The sequence below is a fragment of the Stylophora pistillata genome, chromosome 4 (assembly GCF_964205215.1).
Source record: "Stylophora pistillata chromosome 4, jaStyPist1.2, whole genome shotgun sequence".
Lineage (NCBI taxonomy): Eukaryota > Metazoa > Cnidaria > Anthozoa > Scleractinia > Pocilloporidae > Stylophora > Stylophora pistillata.
Genome location: NC_142522.1, coordinates 40,210,286 through 40,236,347, shown reverse-complemented (window position 1 = coordinate 40,236,347; position 26,062 = coordinate 40,210,286). Strand labels below are relative to the sequence as shown.

Below are 26,062 nucleotides of genomic sequence, written 5' to 3'. Positions count from 1 at the left end.
AAGTCACATGCGAGCCCTATAAATAACCCGATAAAACATCCGCTTGGGAACAGAACTGACCAATCAGACGATGCGTACTACGTTCATTATGTCAGGATATGTATTTGTGTTTTGTGTGCTTGATATTGTATTGACATTATCGTAAAGTTTCTGTTTTGGCCGGCCATTCCTGGGAGTTAAAAGTCTTTTCATAGCCTATTTCGTTTCCTTGTTTGGTTTGTGTGGAAGAAAATCCCATCGTTCAGCACGTTGGCTAAAAAAAGTTTGTCAGCAAGGCTGAAGGTCTCAAGCGAGGGGGAAAATTAATTGTGAAATGTTCAGCAGGCAACCGTGGACGATACTCCTACTCTTGTACGTTGGATCAGCGATGATCTGATCGGCCCAAAATAACGAATATGAAATATAAATATAGAGGCAAGACCGATACAACGTAGATAAGTAAATTTTAAGACGGAGCACTATATTTCGGCAGGCCAAACCAGCCTTCTTCAGGTGCAACGGAGAATATTGGGGTGATGCTTCATAGATAGCTGTATGATGTAATAGCGGAAATATGTAAAACTAATTTGATTGACAATGACATAACAATAAAAATAGAAATAGTGAGCAAATTATGCCCGAAAGTGCAATTTTGGCTTTCAAAATATGTTGTTCTCTTCTGCAAGATATACTTCAGTCTTCGGAAGAAAAAGCCAATAGGCAACCCAACCGATTATGAGAGGTTATGAACACCTCCCTCCCTCTACCTACCTTCGCTTATCTCTCTTTTTTAATATTTTGGGAACGTTTTGTCATCGTTGAATAATACCCTGACATGTGGTTTACACACTTAGATAAAAAAAAAAAAGGATTTAAGCTTACGCCTATTAGATAAGCCCCTTGGTTAGTGTCTATCAGCGAGACCATTCCCAAATCAAATAAATCTTTGGATGGGTTATCTCGCTCGCTCCTTATCAGACCTTCGGGGCTCTAAACCACGCTGCGGGGATCTTTTTAAACTCTAGATCAGCAGACCATGGAACCAGCGCAACCCATGTTTAAAGCCACCCCACTTTTTGCCTTCTTTCCAACGATAATATTTGTCCTTGGTTTCTTTCTTGAGTTGGTCATTCTTCATGAAATTTGTGAAGTGATGAAGATAGAACTTCGAATGAGCTATAATGTGTCATTATGTTACACGATGCGACATCAATACGCATTTTTTAAACGGAACCCCAAATGAAAGAGAATCCTGAGAAAAATGTTTAATGTTGAAGGTAATTGCAGAGGGTTACAAACGCAGCTACCAAATTATTACAAACAGCCAGTTACTCGCTAAAGTCGGATAGCCAATAAGTCTAACCTTCGAGAGTCTGTAAACGCAGTAAACGGTAGAACATATGTACACAGAAAATCACCGTCAATCGGTTATTGCGGTCAAGTTTCATTCCTCGCAAGAATATTTTGACACTTTTATGCGCTTGAGCGAACATTAGTGCCCGCTATGATGCAATTTTGGCTTCCACAGGTTCCACGGGTTCCAGAAGTTCCACGGATTTTAGAGGTTTCATGTTCAGCTGATCTATTGTTTATAGCCACCCTGCTGAGAGCCTAGAGACCAAGCTTGAAACATGATATATTTGATGATAGCTTGACGGCGGCTACTTCTCGAGAAGCCGGGTTGTGTTTTTTTTACTGGAACGTGCAAATTTGCATCAACTTGAAAGAGGAATCTGCAGAGATTATTCTGTAAGTTTATTTAAGCAAATCTTTGTTTTTTTTGTTTTTTTGTTATCTCTTTGGCTTTGTGGTAAACTGTCACACGCGATAACCAGACGGTTTCGCCGGAAATAATTCCACGTCTGCATAAAAGAGGCACTGCAGTCTACGTGTTTCTTTGAGTTAAAAAAAATCGTGCTGCTATAAAAACATAGACTTGGAGACAGTAAAAAAATGGGGATATGATGCCTAAAAGCATTGTTTGCCTATCGAAAATTCCTTCCAGCCCTCATGCAGAGGTAGTCTTTCGCAATACACCGTTTTTGTGATGTAACGCAACTCTTCTAACCGCGACAAACCTAGGACTTTGGAAAGACTGTTTTACACTTACCGTATATGACTTCGATTTCCTGGGACATTCCTACCCCCGAGTTATCCTAGATCAGCTTACTTTTCACTTCATTCTTTGAAATATTCAAGCAACTGTTTACATGAGAATGGCGAACCCTTCTCAGAGCTCGAGACAACTCTGGTGGGCGAGTTATCTCGCCCTGGCAGGATGACCTTGTCAGGCGGAACAACTCAATTTTCTCATATCAACTCTTTGGTTCGTCAAGCCTAAACGGGACTGCTTATCATTTCAACCGGTACATGTGGCGCATTTTTGATCATATTCACTTGTTAATTTGCGCTATACAAGCCCTAAATTAGTTTTAATTACTGTTATCGTTCACCACTTTATTCAACGGAAACCCTACTGGCTGTTCTGAGAATTTCTGATGGGTGCTGGGGGACAGCTGTTAAAACTTACACTCTAAGGGAACCCTCTGTAAAATTGTCTCGAGGGGTAGGGGTGTGTTTCTCAGATACCCAGTATTGATCGAAATGAGTATCTAACGTTTTATGAGTACTCAAGTCTTTGCCTTTGCTTTCGCCAAGATCAGCGTTTTGCTTTATTTGTTGATTCTTCATTTCTAAGGTTAACTGCGTGTCAAAGGCTAACCCGGACCTACAATCAAAATATCCTGAATATTTCTTGGAGAGCTTGAGTGCTAAGATCATTTAGAAATGTTAATCGAAGGCGAGGCGACCTTAATCGCTTTTTTTAACCATTAAATCCAACCGGAAAGGATCTTAGTTATTTGACCTCATTAGTCATAAAAATCAATTTTTTACCTTGCGCAACACAAGTAATTTTATCATGCGTTTTCTGGCGACGGGCGGGGACCGGCGGCACACGTGAGGCAGGCGCATAACGCAGAACATGCACGTGAATTATAAAAGGCGCGAAAAGGAAATAATTTTCTTTTTGCTTTCGCTTTGCGCTTGTCTAAGCTGGCCTGAAGAGATAATGTCGTTGTTGAAAAGACTCCCAAAATGCCATCAGTTGTTCAAGCTAAATTTAGTTGTGGCGTTGACACGAGAGAAGGACCCCTGAGAGAATCTACTCTAATGTAGGTGTCAGATCACCTCTGTTTCAAATTTCTGCTTGGCCTGCTTGTAAGGACTTTATTTCAAACACTGTTTATATTTTTAACTCATGTTTATTTGACGAGCAGAGCAACGCAAGTCAAATATGCTCCCTATTAACTCAACTCATCAGAACAATCCATCGAACAGCCTAAATGATATCAGTTTTGCAGAATTTCTCACTTGTGTAACTGAAAATTCCCGCATAAGCTCGTTTACTATTTTGAACTGAATACTTTGACTGGCTTGATTCAGGCTTTATTGTCGACATTTTAACTTTGCATGTTCCATTCCACGATCTATGTATGCTATTCCATTCTAACTCAAGGTCACAAAAGTCGCTACATTTATTTTCTAAGGAAATCCACACCCAGATACGTTATCCCGTGTGGGAGTCAAGGCTTGCCGGCTCACGTCCTACTACGATTCGTGGACACTAATTTCCTATCAAATGTGGGTTTACTTGACAATCATGCTGCCATGTTCCTACTCTCGCATTAAGCCCTGGAAATACCTGATTAGATACATCCCTGTTTTGATTATTCTATGCCACAGTCCTTCCTGTTACATCCTATTTTAACGGTAACGAACTTATAACTTACTGGATTAAAAGTATAATAAACAAGGAGGAAATCAACTGAATTTTGAGGGTGTAAATACTTCACGACAATGCAATGCTTCGTTATTAGCAGATCACTGTCTCCATTCGGTGGGCTTTCTTTTGCCTTTATTGAGGTTAAATCGAGTAATAAAAACCAAATACAGCGATTTTAATTACCCTTCACAGACTCTACCTGACAAAAAAATCTGAGTAGACCCTGTGCACTACCTCAAACTTGCTCGGTCCTATCAATAACTTTCATTTCCCAAAATTATTACCTTGGATCAAGCCTGAAGGTTTTAGAGTCTTCAAGACTGTTTTCACCTTGTTTTTCTGGCCTACATTATTATTATAATTTTGAAATAATACCAGATTAGTCGCATTAAGAGCGGTCAAGAGCCGGCTAAGTGGAAACGCATCGATCAAACGCAATGACTAAAACGGGGAGAAAATGTCGAAACGTAGTAAAGCCAGTGCTGAATAAACGTCCACGGTAACTCACTACCTTCCGCTTCAGACAGGTTTTAATAGATAACGCAATAACAAGGAAGCTGAAGTTTCCGTTAACCATATTATTACTGGCTACCTTATCAGATCAATAGTAATAGAGCTGTCTTCTGTGTGTTTTCGGCGCATTGTAAAGTATGGGGGAACATTGAATTTTTGCGGTGTTTCGTGCAAAGTATTATACTTGCGGTATCGACCCAATTGCATCTGGCTAGTTGATATAGTTTAACAAGTAGAGTTTGCGTGCAATCTAAGAATCACCCGGAAATATCGAATGTAGGGTTTGGGATCATTGGAGCTCTGTTTGCCTTCTTAGTCTGTTTAGCTCGCTCGATTGATATCCCCTGAAATTACAGGTTTGTTTTAGTTCTGATCTAGAAGATATGAGCAGATAAACCAGGTTTCACCTCTTTCACGACAAGAAATTTCACCTGAAATTTCTTGTCGTGCTGTAGTACGATTTTTTCCATGTAGAGCTTCATAAGGAAATATTCCCTTGAAACCCTCTTCAAAAACGAAAGAATCAAGATGATTACCCACGAATATTAATGTTGATTTTCTAATAGTTACAATTCATTAATTGTGGCAAAGTCAGTAGATATGAGCGGTCATAGAAGCCGGCAAATATCAAAGTTGATTTTTAAAATCAACCTGCCAGAAGTTTCTATTCGCTATTGGGCTCAACACAATTGGATTGCTTCGGAAAGTTGCGCAAACAAATATGTTTTGCTGACAAATATGCTAACAAATATAGCTGGTGCATTTGTTAACTGGGACTATAGAAATATACATATGTATCTAAACTTATGTCTACCGGGTATTTATCAAGAAGATTCGTGTAACTTCCCTCGCTCTAGAAATGGAGCACTGACGTCAAAACCTTATTTGGCATTGAATCAAAAAGTATTTCGCCATATTTGTATTCTGCGGTTGATCTTAAATCCGTCTGAGAGAGCGCAAAAAAAGTGTTTGTAAAAGATTATGTTTCCAATGACCTGATCATAATTTGCATAGTTCCACTTTCAACAGGTTTAAATTCCTTACTGTCAACTTTCTCTATATAAAGATTGATTAATCGATGGAGTGTTAACTTTTGTGTCTTGAGCACTATATCCGATTCAGGCTTTCCGGCGCTTTCGCACTCACAAATAGGTTATTCGCTGGTATTAAACTGAAGGGGAGTGTAAAAAAAAAAGATGGTTAAATCTCTGCAATTATCTGAATTAGTTATAACATCACAGAGGAGGTAGTCTGGATAACACCATTGTCGTATTCGTGAAGGATTTTTGACAACAGCTGTCAAGCTCCGTCACATCAGATGTTGTTAAGTCCTAGAAGTCGCGGCATGGTAAATAAGCACCGGATTTTTTTTTTTCTTTAGAAGAGTGTATTCATATTAGCGTGTTATCTAGTGATATCCGAAATAAAGAAAGAAGTCGAGACTCATAGTAGCAATTTGGCGCATTAAGCTTTCACAGAAGTGATCGAGAACCTAGTTGTTACGAAGAGGAAGGAAAATTCTTAAAGAACAGATTTCTCGACATTTCTAGTGTGCAATTTAACACTTTAAAAGTTTAATTCCAGTTTGACTGGATTTTCGTGCCTGGGAGTTAAATTACCATGAATGAATATTTTATGCATTATTGGCGTTAATTTAACTTAAATTTCATGGTTTTGAAATACCTTTTTCTTCACTTCTCCAAGCATTCCTATTGCGTCTTATAACCGTGCAGTTTTGTTACGCGCATATAAAAAAGCCGGCCGGCTTAGAGCGAGTTAAAAAAGTAGGTGAGTTTGTGGGCAGATATACAGAGTTGTTTTCTAATCGTGTGAATTTGAAAGGGTTGTCTGGTATCATAGCAGATATTCTGAGATAAATCATTTCGTGGATGAGTCTAAACGGTCAGAACCCTGACTGGCCACGTTTTGGATTTTGAAGACAATTTACTCCGGTCCGAAATCACTCACCGGAAATGAATATCATAGTACATCAAGAATTCCATTCTAATCGAAAACAACAGCTGTAACTTATTTCTTTAATGGCCTTGTTGGCTCAAAACTACACACAAGTTTAAAACCTTGAAAAGTAAAAAAAGAGTTGATAAAAAACCTTGATTGGCATGTAGGGTTATTTTTTTCTCTTCATGGGAGCTTCACAATTTAGTTCGTCTAAAAAAAAAACAAGAGCACTCGCTAAGAAAAAATTTTATGCCAGACTAACCAAACAGGCTATAACCTTTTAATGTTGGCCAATGTGAATGGGTCGTTTGTGATGTTAAAAAAATGCGTGACCTGACTTTTCTATAATAGGCTTTAGTGAGATCGCATTCCCGGGGGTCGCACTAAGGATATAAAATCATTGTCTGTTCAAATACGCAAGCATTGAATCTCGGATTGCCGACATTGCGGGGCTTTGCATGCAATCCCTCTGACCGGAAAACTATAATCTTGGTAAGATATTCTGTTAGGGCGCAATGGAGTTCCAAGGCTGAAATCAGAACGAAGGAGCCAGGGAATGTTTTTCAAGAAGGTGATAACCTGCTTACTGAAAGATTTCTTTTTTTTTTTTATCATTACAGGAACTTCCTCGAAAAAACGGTTAACATGAACAACACAACAAAGCAAGATCCCGGTATCACAGAGTCATTTATCCCCTTGCCTTCCAGCTTCGTGTATCCAGTGGCGACGTGTTATATCTTAATCGTGGCTGTAGCTGTTATTGGTAACATCATGGTTTGCTCAGCTATACTTATCAACAAAAACCTGCGCAAAATGCCCACAAATGTTTTCATTTTCTCCTTGGCGTCATCGGACCTTCTCACGGCGACCCTATCGGTGCCATTTGACATAGAGGGGCTTTTTCTGGGATGGGTTTGGAACCATGGAGAGGCGATGTGCAAGGCCTGGATCACGGTTTACCTAATTACCGTACCGACCTCGATTTTGACACTTTTGGCCGTGAGCGTTGATCGCTACAAAAGCCTTAGCGATCCTCTCAACCGATACCGCCGCTTAGGGTTTATGACTCATAAAAGAGGCATCGTTATTAATCTAATGATATGGCTCTACAGCATCCTGTTCGCCTTACTCCCCATCATGGGCTGGCGAACATCGCATAATTTTGTTCTTGACAACGCATGCTTGTTTCCTTTCCCACCGGTGTACCATGTTCTCAGCTCCTCCTTGAATTTTATTTTACCGCTGATAATCGCCTGTGGTATTCACCTCAAGATTTACCGCCTGGTATGCAAGCAGCTGAAGAATTTCGACTCAAGTCAGCGCGCTGAGAACAACGACAGAGAGCCTTCTGAAAGAGAGCGGAAAGTTTATTTGAAAAACATCCGAGCCTTTAAGACGACGTCGATGTTTGTGGGCGCTTTCTTCCTTTGCTGGGTTCCCTACTCATCTGTCAGCATTGTGGCTGTCTTGTGTGAGTCATGCACTGCAACGATCCCGCCTGAAGCCAGAGTGGTTCTTTTAATGATTGGTTATTTAAACTCGGCCTTGAATCCCTTTCTGTTCGCTTTTCGGAGCAAGCGATTTAAGGCCGTGTACCCGAATGTCTTCGGGTCTCCTAGACGACTTGCGCGGGTAATGTAAATCGTCATGCTCTCTTTAACACCCCTATCGATTCTAGAACTAGGGCGTGTTTATTTAGATAAGATTTACTAGTTTGTCTAGACTGAGTATAAAAGTCGTAAACATGTTTTTCGATAGTTGCAACAGAACTGGGAGCTCTCTTTCAATAACAACAATTTCGTTAGTCAACATTCCTCGATAAAAAAGGTCTGACTCATTAACCCAAATCAAACAAAGATAGCAGTCAGGGCTTGAAAATTACATTAAGATAAGCCATAGGAAATATTAATAATAAAAAAAGAATTCAAGTCAGCTAGTTATGTGATCATCATGAATCGAGTGATTTTTTTGGAAATTTTTTTTTCCTACGCGAAGACATTCTGGCATCAGTCCTTCATGTATGAAAACGGGCGAAACCATGCACTGTAAAGACTGCATCACATCAGCTCCTCGACAGAATATTTCTCTCTGAATGGATCCAACGCAAGTATTTCAAGATTCTTTGCGAATGCAAAGCCTGCTTTCGGCAAATTGTTTTAGTTCTAAAACGACTTGCGTTCCTCTGACATGGAGTTTGCCTGCTAGTGCAATAAGATGATCCTTTGATGAACCTTTCCTCGCAATTAATTGCAAATCGAACATTTCGAAAGTTTAGCATAGATTTTGTTTGTTTATTTTGATGTTGTTTTGTTTGTTTTGTACATGCAGCTTGCCTGAGTTCCTTATTGCATGTAAAAGGGAGGAGTTTGTCATGAAAATTTCTCGCTCTTCCGCCCTTCTTGACTAGCGGTTATTTGTTCATTACATGCCTCCAATTTGGGCGATATTCAGTTTTACCGGCTTCCTAAGGATTTTTTGGGAATCCAAAGCTCTGACCAAAAATGTCAGGCACTAAAGCAACTCTTTTTTTCTAACACTAAACATGCCTGCTATATTGGGAAAACATCAAACTTGTTTAGTCATACGCGATGACAATTCCAGCAGTACAGTTAAATGATTGCCAACATTCTGGTAAAATCTACCAGTTAATTGCATATTTTTACATGAAATTTTTCAAACGATACTTGGATTATTTTCATCAATCAGGAATAGCATTGAACAACGGTGGGGCTTGCAACTGATTCGTATTGTCTGGATGCTATTATTTTTTTTAGTGTCACTCAGTTCTATTTACATACTGACTCCGTCAACTTCGGGCTATATATAAACCGTTGCGAGACGAAGCATACCTAAATATTCCCGTTTTAAAATCTACTTATAGTAATTTGTAGAATTAGATTTTATGTTACCCTGACTTGAGTTTAGAAATAAACCGTCGTGGGACAAAGAGTACTTTTTCTATTCTTTTTTAATCCTCTTATAATAGTTTATCGAATTAGATTTTATGTTACCATGACTTCGGTTTAAAAACACACCGTAAGAGACAGAGTTTACCTTATTACGTATTCTTCCTTTAAACATCTTACAATTATTATAAAATATCTATAGTTAACTCAGACTACGGTTTAAAAGTAAACCTTCGTGACAGCCGAGAGAGTGCACCCATTACACTTGTTTTAATTCAATCAAGTTATTTGTATGACCAAATTGAGTTACATAGACTACGGTTTATAAATAAACTGGCGCAAGACAGACCTTTGTGTTCTAATTTTAATCTTCTTATTATAATTATAATAATTGTTTGAAGAATTACATTTTTTTAACTAGGTTACCTTGCTTTAAAAATGTCATCGACTTCGGTTTAAAGTAAACCGGTGTATGACTGAGAATAATTTAACATCATAGGTATGAAATGATCTTGTTATGACGATTATTCCTACATCATGTATGAATAAAATACAGTTTATGGGGATGCAATTCTTTGTTTATCCGTGTTGTCTCTTCAACGTAAATATCCTTTTCTTCTGTTCAAACGGGGCAAAAAAAAAAAAAAGTACAGCCGTCCTCCACTTGTTGGTCCGGGTAAGGCAGAGGGAATGAAGAAAGTCAGCAATTTCCATGTTTTAAATCTTAAGAGAAGACTGTGCTGATTGCAACATCACATCTGTTAAATAAAGGGCAAACCAAAAAATACATACTCGGTTGAGGTGTTGGAACTGTTTTTGATTTACGAATAACTTTGTAATAGAGAGATCAATTCTATACAAGACAAAACAAACTCTTAAAAGATCTTGATCTTGTTTTGATATCATTTCTCAATAATGTGATTTCTTGCTACCACGTTAAAAGAGGAAATTTACAAGTCAATAAATTGAAGGCCGGTAGCATGTCCTAACAACGAAAGGTGGTAATGAAGGTCTGAAGCTGGAATCCTAATAAAAGATTCAGATCAGAGTTTCCGTCAGTCCCACATCCTTCTAGTTTGATAAATCACCATCAGAGATCTCTCTAAACCTATTGAAGTACCTTTCACTCTTTTAAGTTGTTCACCTGGACTCTAAATTTAATTTAATTCACCATTATTTCTAAGTGTTTTTTCGCGAAAGTCTAACCAACAGGTCATCGAATCTCGCAACCACTCACGCAAAATTCAGCTACTCGGAGTTGTTTTTTTGTTTAAGTTATTTTACTTTGTGTTGCTGGGTTTATATTTAGGTGCCAAATAGAAGGAGAGAAAGCTCCAGGGAAACAGGTATTCTACGAAATTCTCAACCCAAAGTAGAATTGAGTTTAAACTGATTTGTCGCCAGCGTGGGAGAACTGAGACAATTTGAATGAAAAAAATAAATAAATAAAAGATAAAACTTTACACTGACACACATTTTTTTAGTCCAAATACAAGCGAAACAGAGTCCATGTCTTCCTATGCCCTACATCAAGTCGGCCATATCTTACAAGTGTCCTCCAAAATGCTTGGATCAGTTATGTCGAAAGCATCTTGTTTGTACATCATTTGATCGGGACAAATGATAAATGATAAATGTTGAGTTCGGCACTCGCCCGACAAAGTAAGATGTTATCATTATTACGATGTTGTTGTGTTCAAGGTAAAGATTTTTATCAACCTAACGCTAGGTTTAAGACAACTGCTAAAAAAAAATAACAACGAAACCGGCCTCTTTTCCCTATTAGCCGGCGGAGATGGTTGAAGTCAGCCTTATGCTTGGATCAGTCAGCACAATGCTTGGATCAGTTATGTCGAAAGCATATCGTTTGTACATCATTTGATCCGGACAAATGATAAATGTTGAGTTCGGCACTCGCCCGACAAGGTAAGATGTTATCCTTGATACGATGTTGTTGTGTTCAAGGTAAAGAGTTTTATCAACCCTATCATCTAAGAGAACTATTAAAATCTAACGCTAGGTTTGAGACAACTGCTAAAAAAAATAACAACAAAACCGGCCCCTTTTCCCTATTAGCCGGGAGAGATGGTTGTAGTCAGCCCTATGTTACAAGTCAACAATGCTTGGATCATATATGTGCACGATCCTTCGCAGTAAAGCACTATTTAAGCAATAGTGAAAATCAGACCTGAAAAAAATTCAGGCCTGTACGGGATTCGAACCACTGACCTCTGCGATACTAGTGCAGCGCTCTACCAATTGAGCTAACAAGCCAACTGGGAGCAGGCCATCAAATTAATTCGACATAAACCCGTAGATGATAAATCAAACAACAAATATATATGAAATACATATATATGAACTGCGGTTATGAAACGTATATGTGCACGATCCTTCGCAGTAAAGCACTATTTAAGCAATAGTGAAAATCAGACCTGAAAAAAATTCAGGCCTGCTCCCAGTTGGCTTGTTAGCTCAATTGGTAGAGCGCTGCACTAGTATCGCAGAGGTCAGTGGTTCGAATCCCGTACAGGCCTGAATATTTTTTTCAGGTCTGATTTTCACTATTGCTTAAATAGTGCTTTACTGCGAAGGATCGTGCACATATACGTTTCATAACCGCAGTTCATATATATCTATTTCATGTATATTTGTTGAATGCTTGGATCAGTTATGTCGAAAGCATCTTGTTTGTACATCATTTGATCCGGACAAATGATAAATGTTGAGTTCGGCACTCGCCCGACAAAGTAAGATGTTATCATTGTTACGATGTTGTTGTGTTCAAGGTAAAGAGTTTTATTGACCCTATCATCTGAGAGAACTATTAACCTCTAACGCTGGGTTTAAGACAACTGCTAAAAGAAAAACCATAACAACAAAACCGGCCCCTTTTCCCTATTAGCCGGCGGAGACGGTTGTAGTGATAGCACAATGTACTTTGTACTAATTCTCGTGTTTTCATGTTCTGACCCTTCTTATTATGGCATTGAAATGTTAGCGTACCATAGAATGTCACCCTTTCGCTCTTTTAGAAGTATTAGGATTTTTTTTTGTCATTTCGCATCACCAATTAGTGCCTTTGAACCAGCAGATTTTGGCACGTAATCAAGTTCACTTTGCGAACACTTTTCCCCTTTATAATTGACTACTTCGACAATTTCAAGATCATGGAACATGCTAACTCAGTCTCTGCGTATGTTGAATTACTGAGTTGAATAACGCTGTTTGCTTTGCTGCATCGTTCCAGCCCTACAAGACAACACAAGGTGTTAAATAGGAAAAAAAAAATGAAAGAAACTTCCAAGCAAATTTAGAAGAGTACGAGAGCTATGTCCTCGACCGAACACTGGTGCAGTTTTATGCCGATTTATGAAAAGAAAACGGGGATGAATACGAGCCCGACTGCCTGAAAGTAATGCAGGCATCACTGGAGAGATATTTAAAATCAAAAGCCTATCCAAAGTCCTGGTATCTTTGTGCAAAAATATAAAATTTCATTCAGCGCATTCGTGCGTTTGTGGCCATTGATTCTCTGTCAACTTTAAATGGCTTCCTATGACTGATTACCGAAGAGCGCATTCAGAAATTCAGTAATTTTCCCCTCGACTCGGGCATTTTCAGCAACTTCTGAAAACACGCGTGATATTAATCCATAATTTTACTCGGCCCCTTGCGATTACCTATATTAACAGGCTACCACTCTACCATAAAGAAGACGTTCTCGAGAAGAGTGTTTTTAACTACTAGTAATTATTGAAATTCGCCGAGATTAGCCTCTCTGAGAGAACATTTACCGGTGATCCAAAACGTTTTATCCCGCCACTGTTTTGATATAAGTTACGGGGCACAAATCTGTTTCCCTTGCCAGAGTTCAGATGTGAGACCCTCGCTACTTTGTTCATCATTACCAACGTCTGTCTTTTCCTTTGCGGTTTAAACGAAGCTGGGGTTATGAACGACAAAATTTGTCTCCTTGTTTCAAAGGGGATCTTTTCCGCAGTGACTGTAAAAACTGAAAACTCCCCCTCTATTATTTCATAATTTGGGCCCACACTACGTCTACCGACATCCCTAAGGTTCTAGCAATGAAGTTTCCAATTAGCTATAGCTCATCCGATTATAAGCCTAAACTCCGATTTGTCGGCGTAATGCCACGCTTGTTTACCAAGAAGGCCAATTTATTTGTTTTGATATGCCACAGTTTTACCAAACATCTCATAAACTCATGCATGCTCATTCTTACTTAGCACAAAATTTGGGTGGATCTTTCATGTTGTGCAGTGACAAGCACGTTTTTTTAGTTCAGCAAATGAAATTATCAGCTTCTTTCCGAGTATCAAGTGTCTACAGCACGTATTTCAGCCTGTAGAATTCGAGTAAAAGAGAGCATTTAGTCTTTTCCTAGCAGATTCAATTTAGCCTAATCAGGGGAACGAACTAAGCCGTATCTGTGTATAAATAGTCGGTCACGAGTCGTCTAATAGGCTTCGTGGGCTAAATGCAGATCAGACTAATCTCATTTGTTGGGACCAGACAGAAAGGGAAAACAAGCTCATCAGACGGACGCCACATAAACCTACCACCCGAATTTTCCAGAGTTTTAAATCATTTTCTAACTCAAACCCTCACGTAGAAGTGAAGAAGTGCCTGTGTAGAAGTGTAGAAGTGTTGAAGTGTAGAAGTGTAGAAGTGAAGTAGAAGTGTAGAAGTGCCTGGCTAGCTCACAGTCGTTCGTACAGAATAAGATCGTGCAAAGCCCTAATAAAGTTGCTTACAAACTAATGAATGTCTTCGCTCTTATCACCAAAATACCGGTTGCAAAGGCGAAGAACCGTTTCGCAATCATGTGACGAGGACTAGCTACACAGAGTTATTGGAAATTTGCTCCGCGAGGAATTTTGTCATAAACGGAGATGAGTTCAATTGCAGTTTAAGTGACTTACTTTGAAGCTCTTGGCTAGGTGTTTCGGATTTGTTAGAATTTTGATTCAACACATGATAAATTTTGTGTTTAAACTATATTTTCGTTTAAAAATCGCCACTATGTTAAGTGACCCGTAATAATGTGTCCATCAAACTAAATTGAGAGTGGCAAAAATTAATATTCCCTTCTTATTTAATTTAGTTTAATGTGCTTAACTTAGTAACAAAATTAGTACTGATCCGTTAAAAAAAATTACACTTCGTATGTCATTGTAGGTGCTAGCTGTTTCAGCTCAATACAATTTACTCTACCGACGATCGTGAGATGCAATATTGAAATAAACCTCTAAATACCTTAGCTATAGACATTTTCTGGCTTGCTAGGAAAGATATCCATCTCCGAACATCCTGCAACACAAACGCACTTGCCAAGAGATAAACAACAGTACCTCTAAGCCAATAGCGTATACTGTTTTAAAAAACTGAAAGGGCGGACAGGAAACCCAAAAAAGGACATAGTTATACCGATCAGTCATTGAACCTTGGGTCAGCTTCTGTTTCTGTGTGTGTTAACTTCGGACCTGTAGTTTATCAGAAACTTAGACGACACGACTGAAAACCTGCAGAAACTTCCAGTGAGAGCTAATTCTGGAACGACTCGAGAAAATTAGAGAAATGCTGAAGCACTTTGAATCTCAAGAGCAGAACACTTCAAAGCTGATAAGCAAATCTTGGAAGCCACCACAAACAACCACATAATTCACGATAAACAGGATAGCACAGGTAATTTTCGGAAGAAAAGATATCGATTGGCGGGCAGAAATCAATCCATATTATTACTATTATCCATAAAACAGTTGGCTAAGAGCAACGTTGCTGATTGAGCCATCTGTCTTTTGTGGCTATCGCGCTAATTATTTAAGGGAAAATTTATTCCTAAAAATAGCTTAAACTATATTTTCGTTTAAAAATCGCCACTATGTTAAGTGACCCGTAATAATGTGTCCATCAAACTAAATTGAGAGTGGCAAAAATTAATATTCCCTACTTATTTAATTTAGTTTAATGTGCTTAACTTACTAACAAAATTAGTACTAATCCGTTAAAAAAAATTGAGGATTGTTTGCCTCGATAGTTAGCCACTCTTGGTTGTTCGGAAGGCTGTATAAAAGCTGATATCTTGGCTGAATTTTAGGTTTAATTTTGGCGTGAGACCGAAATGGGAGAAGCGAAATATAAATTTAGCATGGCAACCTGGGTTCCTATTATCTATTAGCATTTCGCGGAATAACACGACGCTGCGGGCAGCATTTCCGGGAGTCGGATGTCGAATAATCTCGAGCATTGGCGGTGTTTGCAATTTCCTCGCTGACTTTCGCTAGGGTATTTACACATGGGGCTATGATTAATGACCGGATTTCTTGATTTCCTGAGAAACTCTCACGTTCTAAATGTTCCGACTTGTGTGGCTCTTTTGATATGAAAGAAACGAACCGCTAGGATGTGACCCAGGTAATTTGTTTTTCTACTCGGTACTTCTGTATCGTTGGTGAATGTGTTTTGAAAATAACAATTGTCTTCTTTTCGGGAAGCGGAGTCCAGTTCTTAGGGTAAGGTACTCCGCATAATTTCATTTGTCAGAAAGCGCGAAATTAATTATTCAGGGAATTTATTTTTCGCGTTCTGCTCTGGAGTTTGACCTAGACCAATTTTCAGAAACCACTGCTAACACACTTATGTACTGATTAAAAAAAATTCTAAAACCTTTCTCACGAATTCCAGACATGGAGGAAAAATGTAATTTCTAACGTTTGATTGACATGGGAACGAATTGGTCAGAAATAAATATTCTGATGGCACGTGGAAGAGGTTCGCGTGGTATCATGGTAGTTTCCGAATGAGCGTTTTGCTGGAAAATTAAGTCATACTGGGTCGGTCAGTTTTAGGTTTGACCACTTTCTTTATTCTTATTTGATGTTATTTTGTTTTACAACTCCTTGTAAAACATTACTACATTTATTGATTTTTCTGACTAGTCCCCTTCTCTCGGGGTACCGTGCCTCTGTATTAGTTGAGGAATACGTCTCCACGTATTTTTTGGCCTCTTCTAAAGGGAGTTTTTTTAGTGGTTTTTCGTATCTGGCCTAGCTCAGGGTCTTTTTGTAGAACCCTTCAGTTTCAGTGAATACATTCAGTGCATTGCAGATTGTAGTAGGATGCGTATACTATAAGACAGGCTGACTCCTCCTAAATAAACTTTTCACATCGAGTACCTCCGCCTGAGTGTAGTCAGAATGGCGCCAGTTTGAATGTAATCTCTCTAACTCGCTTGGACGAGAAGGATGCACAATATGACACCAGAAAACGGACCACTCAGAAAGCTTTTCGATAAGTCAAACAGGGAGCCAATAAGAACTTAGGTTTAGGTCAAGCAAACTTTCTGAAACGCGGGAAAGCGCCAGCGATCACTTGGCGATTGTTTTTTTTTTTTTTTTACATATGATTGCTTGACGGGATGTTGAAAAGTCTTCTTTTCTTTCGCCACTCGAATGAGTATTTCTCGAAAGAAGGAGGGCACTGCTGTTAAAGCCGGTTGGCAGTCACATCTAAACTCTCTCGAAAGATGCCAGCATATTTATTCAAAATGAAACAAAACAAAAAAGCAAATACGGTCACACGGCCCTCCAATAAAATTGCCAACTTCAACTCTAACTTAACTTTATTGCTGGTATAATACATGAATACAAGATAACTGTATACGTTATCAAAACTGTGCCAAATTTTACGAAAGTCCGATACATGGTAACCAATCTTTAGATTTCCACAACAGTTTCATTGTTTAGTTTTTCTCTTTCTATTTCGTGGTTTATGTTTCTTCGTCTTTGAGTCCACGAGCTGCTGTGAGTAGCGTTTAATAGCGTTTCTAGAGAGAACATCTTCATCTTCACCGCTGTCCTCGTCATCTAAAAAAAAAGAAATAAGTACACAAATATTGAATAAATGATACGGTATGGACAAAACCTAAACCATCTCTATACAACGAACTTATCATCCCTGTAAAAAGAGAACTACGTGCAGCAATGATTCTTTGAATAATTTTGAGTACAGCCTCTACTTCAGATATCTAACTCCTTCGCCGTCGCTAGGCAACACGATATCCCATTCTTTGAAACCCTTATGAGAAACATTTTCCATGCAACACAGACTCAACTTTTTCTTAAGTCGGTGTTTTAAGTACTACTCAGCCTCGTCGCCGTGAGAAATGCTTGTAAATGGAAACAAGACTTGAAAAAAACAGTTTGCTAAGGTAGACAAACAACAACGAGGCAGGAACGAAGAACAAGAATGAATATAAACAAAAAACCCACGATTAACACAGTTTGTAAATGACCAAGTAGATTGGTTTGATAACATACAGAAACAAAAAAGAGGGAAAAATGAATCAAAGAAGGTGTAAGGCGCATGCTTTAATATTTAGACGGATTGTAAATGACTAAAAAAATACAATTTGAGTAAGGTCATTCGCTTGTGGGTTACAAGATTTGGGTACGATAGAATGACATAGACAAGGCAAAGACAAAGAAAGACCAAGAATTTCTCAAGATGGAATGAAGTAACACAGCTTAAAAAATAACCACAGAATAATTGTTTGGTAAGATAGAAAAATACAAAACAAAAATTAATAAATAAGAAGGGATAAGTACGGTTAACGATGGAGAGGATTCGGGTCGATTGTAAGTGACTGCAAAACAATTCAGCGAGGGAAGTTTCTAAAGAAACTTTGGTGATGCGTTGGTGGGGAATTTCACCCTTTCACTACCAAGATCCCATGAGTAATTCTCCTTACTGTCTGCCATACAATTCTATGTTATTAGTTTGGAGAATTTGCTATTGGGTCAAATAATAATTCCCTAATCATTACTTTTCTTTATTCGCACCAATTGCCTGCTTGGGATTACACTGATAATGTAAAGAGGTCTGTCTTGGGTACCCATGGAAGTTAAGGGGTCAACAAGATAATTTGGTTTTATCAACTGAGTTGATAATGTAAAGGGGCCACCATAAAGAGCATTAAAGCTGACGTTTCCAGCGTTTTCCCTTTGTCAGAGCGGAAGACGAAGGGCTGACGCTCGGCACCAAGAAGGAACAGGAACGGATTAAGATGGAACATATAGACACAGATAGAAAATGACGAAGTTGATAAATCAGGCTTCACCCTTGAACCCCCTTGGTGTGACTAGCATATAATTTCTCCATACATTACCACTAAAGAATCAAACATTTGGGTTACGAGAATACAGGAAATGATCACCCACTCAAGGGCCTCCTGATTGTTAATCAAATTCTCCTTGTCATTACCATTAGAAAAGTATAGAGAACAGTATGGAGAATTGCAACCTTGGGTGTTAAGGGTGACACCCGTGACCTTACCACCGCCACCAACCGTTTGTTAGCGTGTTTCATGATTGCCTACTTACCGTCATATACAGCCATTCGATCAGATGTAGTGGGTAGCTTGACTCGAGTATTAAACTGTGGTAACTTATTCTCCATTGTTGCGCGGAACTGTATGACAAAAAAAAAAAAAAACACACACACACAGTTAGGTCATGTATTTCCTCACGTCTTACCACCACCTTTATCTACTGAATTTAGAAAAAGAAAAAAGCGCGACCGAAAATGGAGATAACTGAAGAACTAAGTTTAAAATCACGTAAGATTTAATGTGAAATACAAGGTTCCAACTCGTCATAATTCATATAGGGTCACAAGGAATTAAAACAAGCAGTATGTACAATTTACTTAGGAGAATTAGGCTAGCACAGAATAAACACGATAAAGCGTAGTAAAATAAGTCTCAATTTCTGGAGGCTTTAGGGCTTAGCTGTGAACAATTGTAATAACAACCCAATCACCACTCGATCTATCGCGTTTTCCCCTGCTTAAAAAATTGTTTGTCTTAATCTTACGTTCTCATTGCTCCCTGTATGACAGTGAATCGAAAAGCTTTCTTAGCGATCCTTTCTTGTCCTTCCTTAGAATCATTTTGCGCATCCTTCTCGCGCACAACTCCAGCGTAATGTTTTCAATAATTTCCATTCAATTGTCGGCCTCGCCTTTTTCCTTCTTTGTTCGAAAATGTCAGATAGCTCTGGATTCCGGTCAAATGTACTGAATTGAGTCATATTGGTAGCTAAATACGAGAACTGTATACCTCGCGAACATTCACCGAAAAAAGCCCAAAGTATCGCAAAAATCGTTCGTTTACTTCGGTTTCCAAACTTCTAAGATGTCCACTTTCACGAATATCTTAGAGAAAGTAAACATTCAAATCCGTTTAACCTGCTTTTTCAATCAGTTGCAGGTCATTATTTTTCTATCTAAAAATGGTTTCCAAAAGTGTAGATGTGCTTCAAAATAAAGCTACATTTACCTCAGCATCCTCAATTTCTTTCATAACATCACTTATATCTTTTCCACCCAAGTCGTCGGTCAGTTTGAGTAACTTCTGTTCGCAAGTGCCAAGTAAGTCTAGGATGTACTCGTCTGAGGTTGGGGACAACTGAGCCTGCGGTACGTGACCCTTAGACTAAAGTGGATGAGTAAAAAATAGTTACTACTTCAAATTAGCTACGCTAGTCTGCACTAGCCAAGGGGGACTTATATGAGGTTCCAGATTTGGGGCGAGATATGCAAGAAGTATGATTACACCACCTCATTCATAATACTGTTACATTAGTTATTGCACAAGATGTTAATTTCAGCAGCTTGGCTCATTGAATATCCGTTATCACTAACACTACAAGTAGAGGGCAAAGAGAGAAACATTCGCAATAACTGAAGAAAGGAGGAGGGAGAAAATGACACATAACAGATGATAATCGCGAGAGCACGTGATCATTTACGAAATGGCACGTGAAGCTTCATAAGGAGAAGAAATGTTGAAAAGATTTTACCATATAATTGGGAATAGTACAGGTTTTTTAAGAGGAAGAAGAGTCAAACTCAACGGGTAGAACGCAAACAGTCACGGGGCAGGCGCGGAAAAACGCAAAAAAAAAGAGGAAAGAACGGGAAAGTATGGAATGAAGGACAAGGGAAAGCGCGGGAAATTAAAACTGAGCGCTGAAATCTGACCACTGAAGTTTTAGCCGGCAACAGTATTACTAAGACTTACACGTAACGTTTACTAACCGCTATGTGCCCACTAAAAACACGATTCATATGCTCACATTTTTTCCTAGAAGCTGACTTGGTTACAGTTTGTTCTTACCGCTTTCAGGTGTTGCAGTTTATCAGCCAGATGTTCAATTCCAGCTTTAACATTGACAAGAGTCTTGTTAGCTCTTTCTTGGCGGTCTTTTGCATCTAAGCAGCTGATACAGTGAAACAAACCACAAAATGAGCTCAAGTGTATTATATTTCAAACGTACCTATCGAGGTGCGTTTGTCACTTAACACTCTTAACATCATGCCCTGATTATTAAATATGTATTTAAAAGATAATGAAATAAAAAATAACAACAGTAAAAGAGGGTTTCCCCTCACCGTTTCTCTTCATTTGCGAGACGTTGCTGAAATTCTTCCAGCATTCTTTGTCCACTGTGAAAATAAAAAACAAAGGCACGACGGTTATCCCCTGTCAAGTATCCACCATAGTTCTTAACTGTAAACAATATATATATAAACTTCTGTTTACAGTAGCTTAGAAATTAACCTCATAAGCGAGTTCTCCGGCTCTTTTCACAAGTGATTAAAATGGAACTTTTCCCAATAGTATCCATACTTTATCCAACAAAAAGGTAATGAGAATACTCAAGCTTATTAGGTAGAAGTTTCTTTCTTGATCTAACACTGAATTCTCGTAACTTATTTACAAGGAAATTAGCAGCAGCCAGAGGGGAGAATTGAAAATGAGATCTTAAGAGTTACAGGGTTAAATGGAATGTTCACGCCGGCTACCAACCAATCACCAGCAGGGCGCGACACTAACTTTTCAACTTACTAGCTAAGTGGCTGCTGTCACAACTTAGATGTTACAACAATTTCAGTTTGTTTACAAGCTGGATATATCAACAAAGTTGAAATGGTAAATTGGCCACCGTAACGATTACAAAAGCTGACGTTTCGAGCGTTAGCCCTTCGTCGGAGCGAATAGAGGAATTGTGGGTTGTGTGTGCTTTTAAAGGTAGAAAATGGAGCAACGTTATTGGTGGGAACATGGCAACGAGAAAAACAAGAAAAAATTAGTGGAATGAAAAGCGTTCAATTTAATCTTGTTTTTCTCGTTGCCATGTTCAACCAATAACGTTGCTCCATTTTCTGCCTTTGAAAGCACACACAACCCACAATTCCTCTATTCGCTCCGATGAAGGGCTAACGCTCGAAACGTCAGCTTTTGTAATCGTTACGGTGGCCAATTTACCATTTCAACTTTTGTTGATATATCCAAATTATTTCGTTACCCCCACCGACGCAGCCCCATACAGTTTCTTTAGAAACTATCAGCCCTTGTTTACTAGCTGAACTGGCTGGTGGAAATCGAAAACCACTAACCAAAACTGAATTTCTACTAGTCTGTAGCAAAGGGGCTACCGTTAGTACAAGTGTTGAGCCCTCACTAGTGTACAGTCTTGATCCTCAAACTTCAGATTGTTGAAGTTTGAGGATCAAACCAGAAAGTGCTGATTCAGAAAAGCTTCATTCTATGCACATTTTGAACTGGCTGGCTTTATTTTACCTTGACAACTTGGCTTCTCCAGAATACTTCATCTCCTCATACTCCATTCTTAATTTTTCCTAAAGAAAGCAGCATGATATGCCATTAGCGATGAATAACAATGCCATTAAGAAGTTGACACATTTTTTCTGTTAAAGCTATCTCTTTTAGCATATGGTCTGGCATACCGGTAGTCATTGTTTAAACAGGCCACCATTTAAACTAGCTCAAAAAAAAGCTGAACTACGCCAGCCTGTCTATTTATTAGAAAATTAATAAATAAAGACATAAATTAATCAACTAAGTCTGCGGTACCTTTTCCTCCTTAAGTCTGACAAGCATTTTTTCATTGTTCATCTTGAGTGTGTCCAAATGCTTCTGGGTGTCACCTTGAGACAGGAAACGCTGTACCACCTCCTTGATGTCAGACACCCCTGTTGTGTCCTTTATCTTGTTCATGGCCTCCTCATAAGTTGTAATCTTGCGTTCTTGTTCTTCCCCAGACAGTACTGCTTTTTGTTCTGTTATAAACAAACAGATTGAAAAAGATATAAAGTTATGTGTTGTTCAATTATACATCTTTATAGAGGTAAAGAGAAGATACTGAGAATTTTTGTTTTAGCATCAAAACACAGTATACTCTGATTTTCTCTAACTAACATTTTTCTGTGCTTTTCTTGAAAAAGGCCATAATTATACTACAACCTATGGCTGCAGGTGTAAGCCGTTAAAAAGGGTGGTGGCCAAGGGTGCTCTTGTTTTGATAAAAACCTTGTTGTCTACAAACTGAGCCTCACTCTGTTATAAAAACTCTGGTTCCTTGTACCTGGGTAAATATGAAGTAGGGAATCTGACAGATGAACTGGAATTCACTTGTTCACCTGCTTTCAGCTTCCCTAATAAAAAATCTATTTTTTTTCCCTTCTCTCGGCAAATGAACCATTTAAGAAAACTGAGCAGAAAGAAAGTCATCTGCTTCAATTTTATGGTGTGACATACCAGTGAGATCCTCTTGCTGAAGAGAACTTCTTTGTAGCTGTTGAATAAACAAAGACAAAACATTCAACACTGTACAGATTAGAGGTCTTCATCTAGTACACACTCACAGAACTGTGCAGCAACTAGTGTCTGATCTTGCAAAAATGTCATTGAATTTTTTTTTAAAGTATTAATTATTTCCCTGATTTGACCCCTTACATGCACATATAATTATTTTTTCTCTAACTTATGTGTGTGCAGTTTAATTTGTTGTTCTAAAAAGTGTTAGGGAAGTCCAGTATGAGGGGAGAGTTAATTTGAAATTGTCTTAATCTTGAAATCATACTGTGAGAATCTTCAGTGTGCTATTGGTCTTGAGCATTAAATAATCTGTCATACATTGCCTACAGTGAAGCTACCTGAATCTAAGGCAAGTCCAAAACCATACATAAGCTCAAAGGGAAAAATTCTACCAGGCTCTGCATGCCAAGGTTGCTCCCATATCCCTTGTAAGTACATTCAATTTGCCTTACCCTTTTCTCAACTTTTTCAGCATGATCTTTCTTCTCTTCTGCTTGTTTCTTGTAATGAGACAGTTCTCTTTCCCGCTCCTTTTTCCTCTCATACACTGACTGCTCTAATTTTGTGAGCTCTGCCTTTGCAGCCTCGCGAGCAATCTGGGCATCATGATTCATTGCATTCAGCTCTTCAAGTTCTTCTCGCTGAGCACAAATGGCCTTCTCTAGATTATTCAGCTGATTGGGCCAAGTACGACGCTCTTCTTTCAGTTGTTCCAGTAAACCCTCATAGATTGTCTTTATTTTCTTTGCTTCATTAACTTTTAAAATCATTTTGTCTAGACCATTTTCCAAACTTCGCAGTTTCTATCATGAAGTAAGAAGGTCAAAAACATAATTTTCTAAGCCATTAAGTTTAATTAAAGGAAAAATACATGTATATAATAAATTGGTTAGCATACAAGTAGAATTTCAAAACTTTAGAACTCTCCCATCTTACAGTGCTAGATCACACTGGCTGCAGACTGACCCTTATTCATTATGATTTTTTTTCAACTATTATTTATTTTGAAGAGTCAACACTTTTAGTTATAATTTGGTTATAATAATGGCTGTGCACAAGTATATACATTTGGCACATTTCTGAGCCTTTTTCTGCAAAACAGCAATGTAAAATTTTTTCATTCAAAATGTCTGGAAGAACTTGAATGGTGACTGTCAATTTGTTGATGGTTATTGTAAAAATTGGATTGTGTTTTTACAATGGATGGAATTTAGTTCAGATGCCAACCCAACAACTAAATTGACCTACATGTAAACAACTGAAAAGTTCTGAAGAAAACAGATGCAGGGCTATGGTCTGGCAGCACCTGGTGCCCCTGGTGCCTTACTTTTGCTCTTGGGCGACAACTCAGGAATCTTAGCTTTTTCATAAAAAGCATATGCCGGGCACCCTGGATTTCACAGTTTCAGAGCACTGTGCTCCCTTCACTTTTTCTTGAAGCCCAACCTTGAGAAGAGCTATGTTTGATCAATGTTGTCCTTGTTATAAACAGTGTAGACAGTGCATCACCATGGCAACAACCATACCTGTGCCTCAGCTGATTCTCCAGTATCTGTACTGGACACCTCTTCAGCATCTTTAACCAACTGATTATATTCAGTCTCTAAGGCTGCCAGTTTCTTCTCACGAGTATTTTTCTGGTGTTTACAAGCATTCAGTTTCTTCTCTGCCTCGCACACTTGTTGGTCAAGTTTAGTAATCGCAGCCTATAAGTAGTACATAAATAATCATCAGCCATCATTAATAAATTCACAAAATCATTACAAGATTGAAGTTAACAATTGTTTCAAGATGCCGCATTCTTTACCTTCCCAGACATGCCTCTCATTGCACAGTGTCTTTGAGGGTCCTTTTCTTTGAAAGCATCATCAATCACTTGCTCATCTCCCTTAAGGAAAAAAAAAAGACCATTTTTTTAATGCCAAAGGTCAATATTTATGTTTGTGTATACCAGGAAGCATACTTTTAAGCTGCTGAGAGTAGAAGTTGCAAAGAAAACTCAGTTCTGTAGTAATAATGTACAAGGATTCTTCTTGTATTTGATTTTTATGTCAGAAAAGTATGTGCATATTAAGAAAACCACAGCTTGACAGATGGCAAATTTTATGTAAGATCTGGAATCACCCTTCATCAACTTCCTTGCTAACACACTGTGATATGAACTGCATGGTATTTTCTTTTGTACAATCATTTCTCTACATGGATTAGTCAAAGAGGAAAAAGGCAGTCAATTATACTAATAAGGTGATTATGAATATGTTGTAGTTCAATTTTATCCTTGGTTTAAAATTTTATTTTCCTTTGTTTCAAACTCATTATCATACATTAACATGACCGAGAACAAAGGAAAATAAAATTTGAACCAAGTATAAAATTGAACTACAACATATATATTTGATCAAACAAGGAAAATCTCTGAAGCATTTTTCTCACAGAAAAAGGGAGACTTTAGAAATTCAGCCACTATTAATGCAACGAAAAACAATAACAGAATATCTCATGAACGGGCGTATGCAATTTGCTCTGAAGTAGCTATCAATTATTATGGCTGTTTGCTTTATTAAAGGGAACTGTACATTCAAGTTTGCGAATTATTGTAAGTTAATTTACGATTTCAAAACGACATACCGCTTTCTTCTTTGCCAGCTCGAATCGCAAACGTTTATTTTTCTCCCTTAGTTTACTAATTGTATCTTTATTTTTTTTCATAGTCCATTGCGAGCTTTCGTAGTAAGCTTTCCTGTCTCCATCTGCACAAAAATATAAACATGAGTGACACTGAGTTGAAGTAAAAAGAATCGCCCCTCTCTGGACGATAAAAAGTAAAAAAAAAATAAAGTAAGAGGCATCTGATTGACTTGAAACCACCTGTGGAAAAGTTCTTACAATGTAGTGTAGAGGAAGCCAGTTCTACGTAACGTTCACATAACATGCGCATCCAGTTTATACAGTTCGTGAAATTCTAATCGATCAAGTCTTACCCAGGAGAGCAAGCTTCTTTTTAAGCTCTTCGATCTCTTCCGTAGTAGTGATCGCTCCCTCAGACATATTTTCCCCCTGTAATAAGCCAAAATCCGATAGAAACCTGTCTGAAAAGGCAAATGTATCTTCTCAATCTGTTTTTCAGCAACAACTTCACCTCCCTTCACATTGTTGTCAAGACAACCATACAAAATACAGCGCTTGATCTGATGAGGAGTATCGGCTAACCAGTTT

General features: G+C 38.4%; 2 protein-coding genes across 6 annotated transcripts; one reads left to right on the top strand and one right to left on the bottom strand.

Moving 5' to 3' along the window:
* Positions 1-1,606: 1,606 nt before the first annotated feature.
* LOC111330017 (octopamine receptor beta-2R) lies at positions 1,607-8,013 on the top strand. Of its 5 annotated transcripts, none has more exons than XM_022934797.2 (2): positions 1,607-1,728; positions 6,856-8,013. In XM_022934797.2, exon 2 carries the CDS (start codon positions 6,881-6,883, stop codon positions 7,874-7,876), a length of 996 nt encoding a protein of 331 aa, XP_022790532.1. In that variant the 5' UTR covers positions 1,607-1,728; positions 6,856-6,880; the 3' UTR covers positions 7,877-8,013. The 5 variants fall into 5 exon arrangements, with proteins under 5 accessions (XP_022790532.1, XP_088613902.1, XP_022790533.1 ...); XM_088757776.1 differs by lacking the exon at positions 1,607-1,728 and adding an exon at positions 2,222-2,345; XM_022934798.2 differs by lacking the exon at positions 1,607-1,728 and adding an exon at positions 5,518-5,624.
* An 8,755-nt stretch (positions 8,014-16,768) lies between these two features.
* Positions 16,769-26,009, bottom strand: LOC111330064 (outer dynein arm-docking complex subunit 3). Its single transcript, XM_022934858.2, has 13 exons — positions 25,828-26,009; positions 25,475-25,596; positions 24,654-24,734; positions 24,373-24,552; positions 23,299-23,649; positions 22,787-22,823; positions 22,103-22,308; positions 21,809-21,867; positions 20,617-20,670; positions 20,342-20,444; positions 19,502-19,657; positions 18,546-18,633; positions 16,769-17,030 (listed from the first exon to the last, which is right to left on the bottom strand). Exons 1-13 carry the CDS (start codon positions 25,892-25,894, stop codon positions 16,900-16,902), a joined length of 1,635 nt encoding a protein of 544 aa, XP_022790593.2. The 5' UTR covers positions 25,895-26,009; the 3' UTR covers positions 16,769-16,899.
* Positions 26,010-26,062: the final 53 nt, after the last annotated feature.

What these genes read in the sequence shown, in the direction of transcription:
- LOC111330017 (XM_022934797.2), top strand. Translation starts at nt 6,881, where the DNA reads ATGAACAACACAACAAAGCAAGATCCCGGTATCACAGAGTCATTTATC.
- LOC111330064 (XM_022934858.2), bottom strand. Translation starts at nt 25,894, where the DNA reads ATGTCTGAGGGAGCGATCACTACTACGGAAGAGATCGAAGAGCTTAAA. An exon ending in TGAGAGGCATGTCTGGGAAG is followed by an intron (nt 24,553 to 24,653) that starts GTAAAGAATGCG and finishes TACTACTTATAG; the next exon opens with GCTGCGATTACTAAACTTGA. An exon ending in CTGAAAAAGTTGAGAAAAGG is followed by an intron (nt 22,824 to 23,298) that starts GTAAGGCAAATT and finishes TTTATTCAACAG; the next exon opens with CTACAAAGAAGTTCTCTTCA.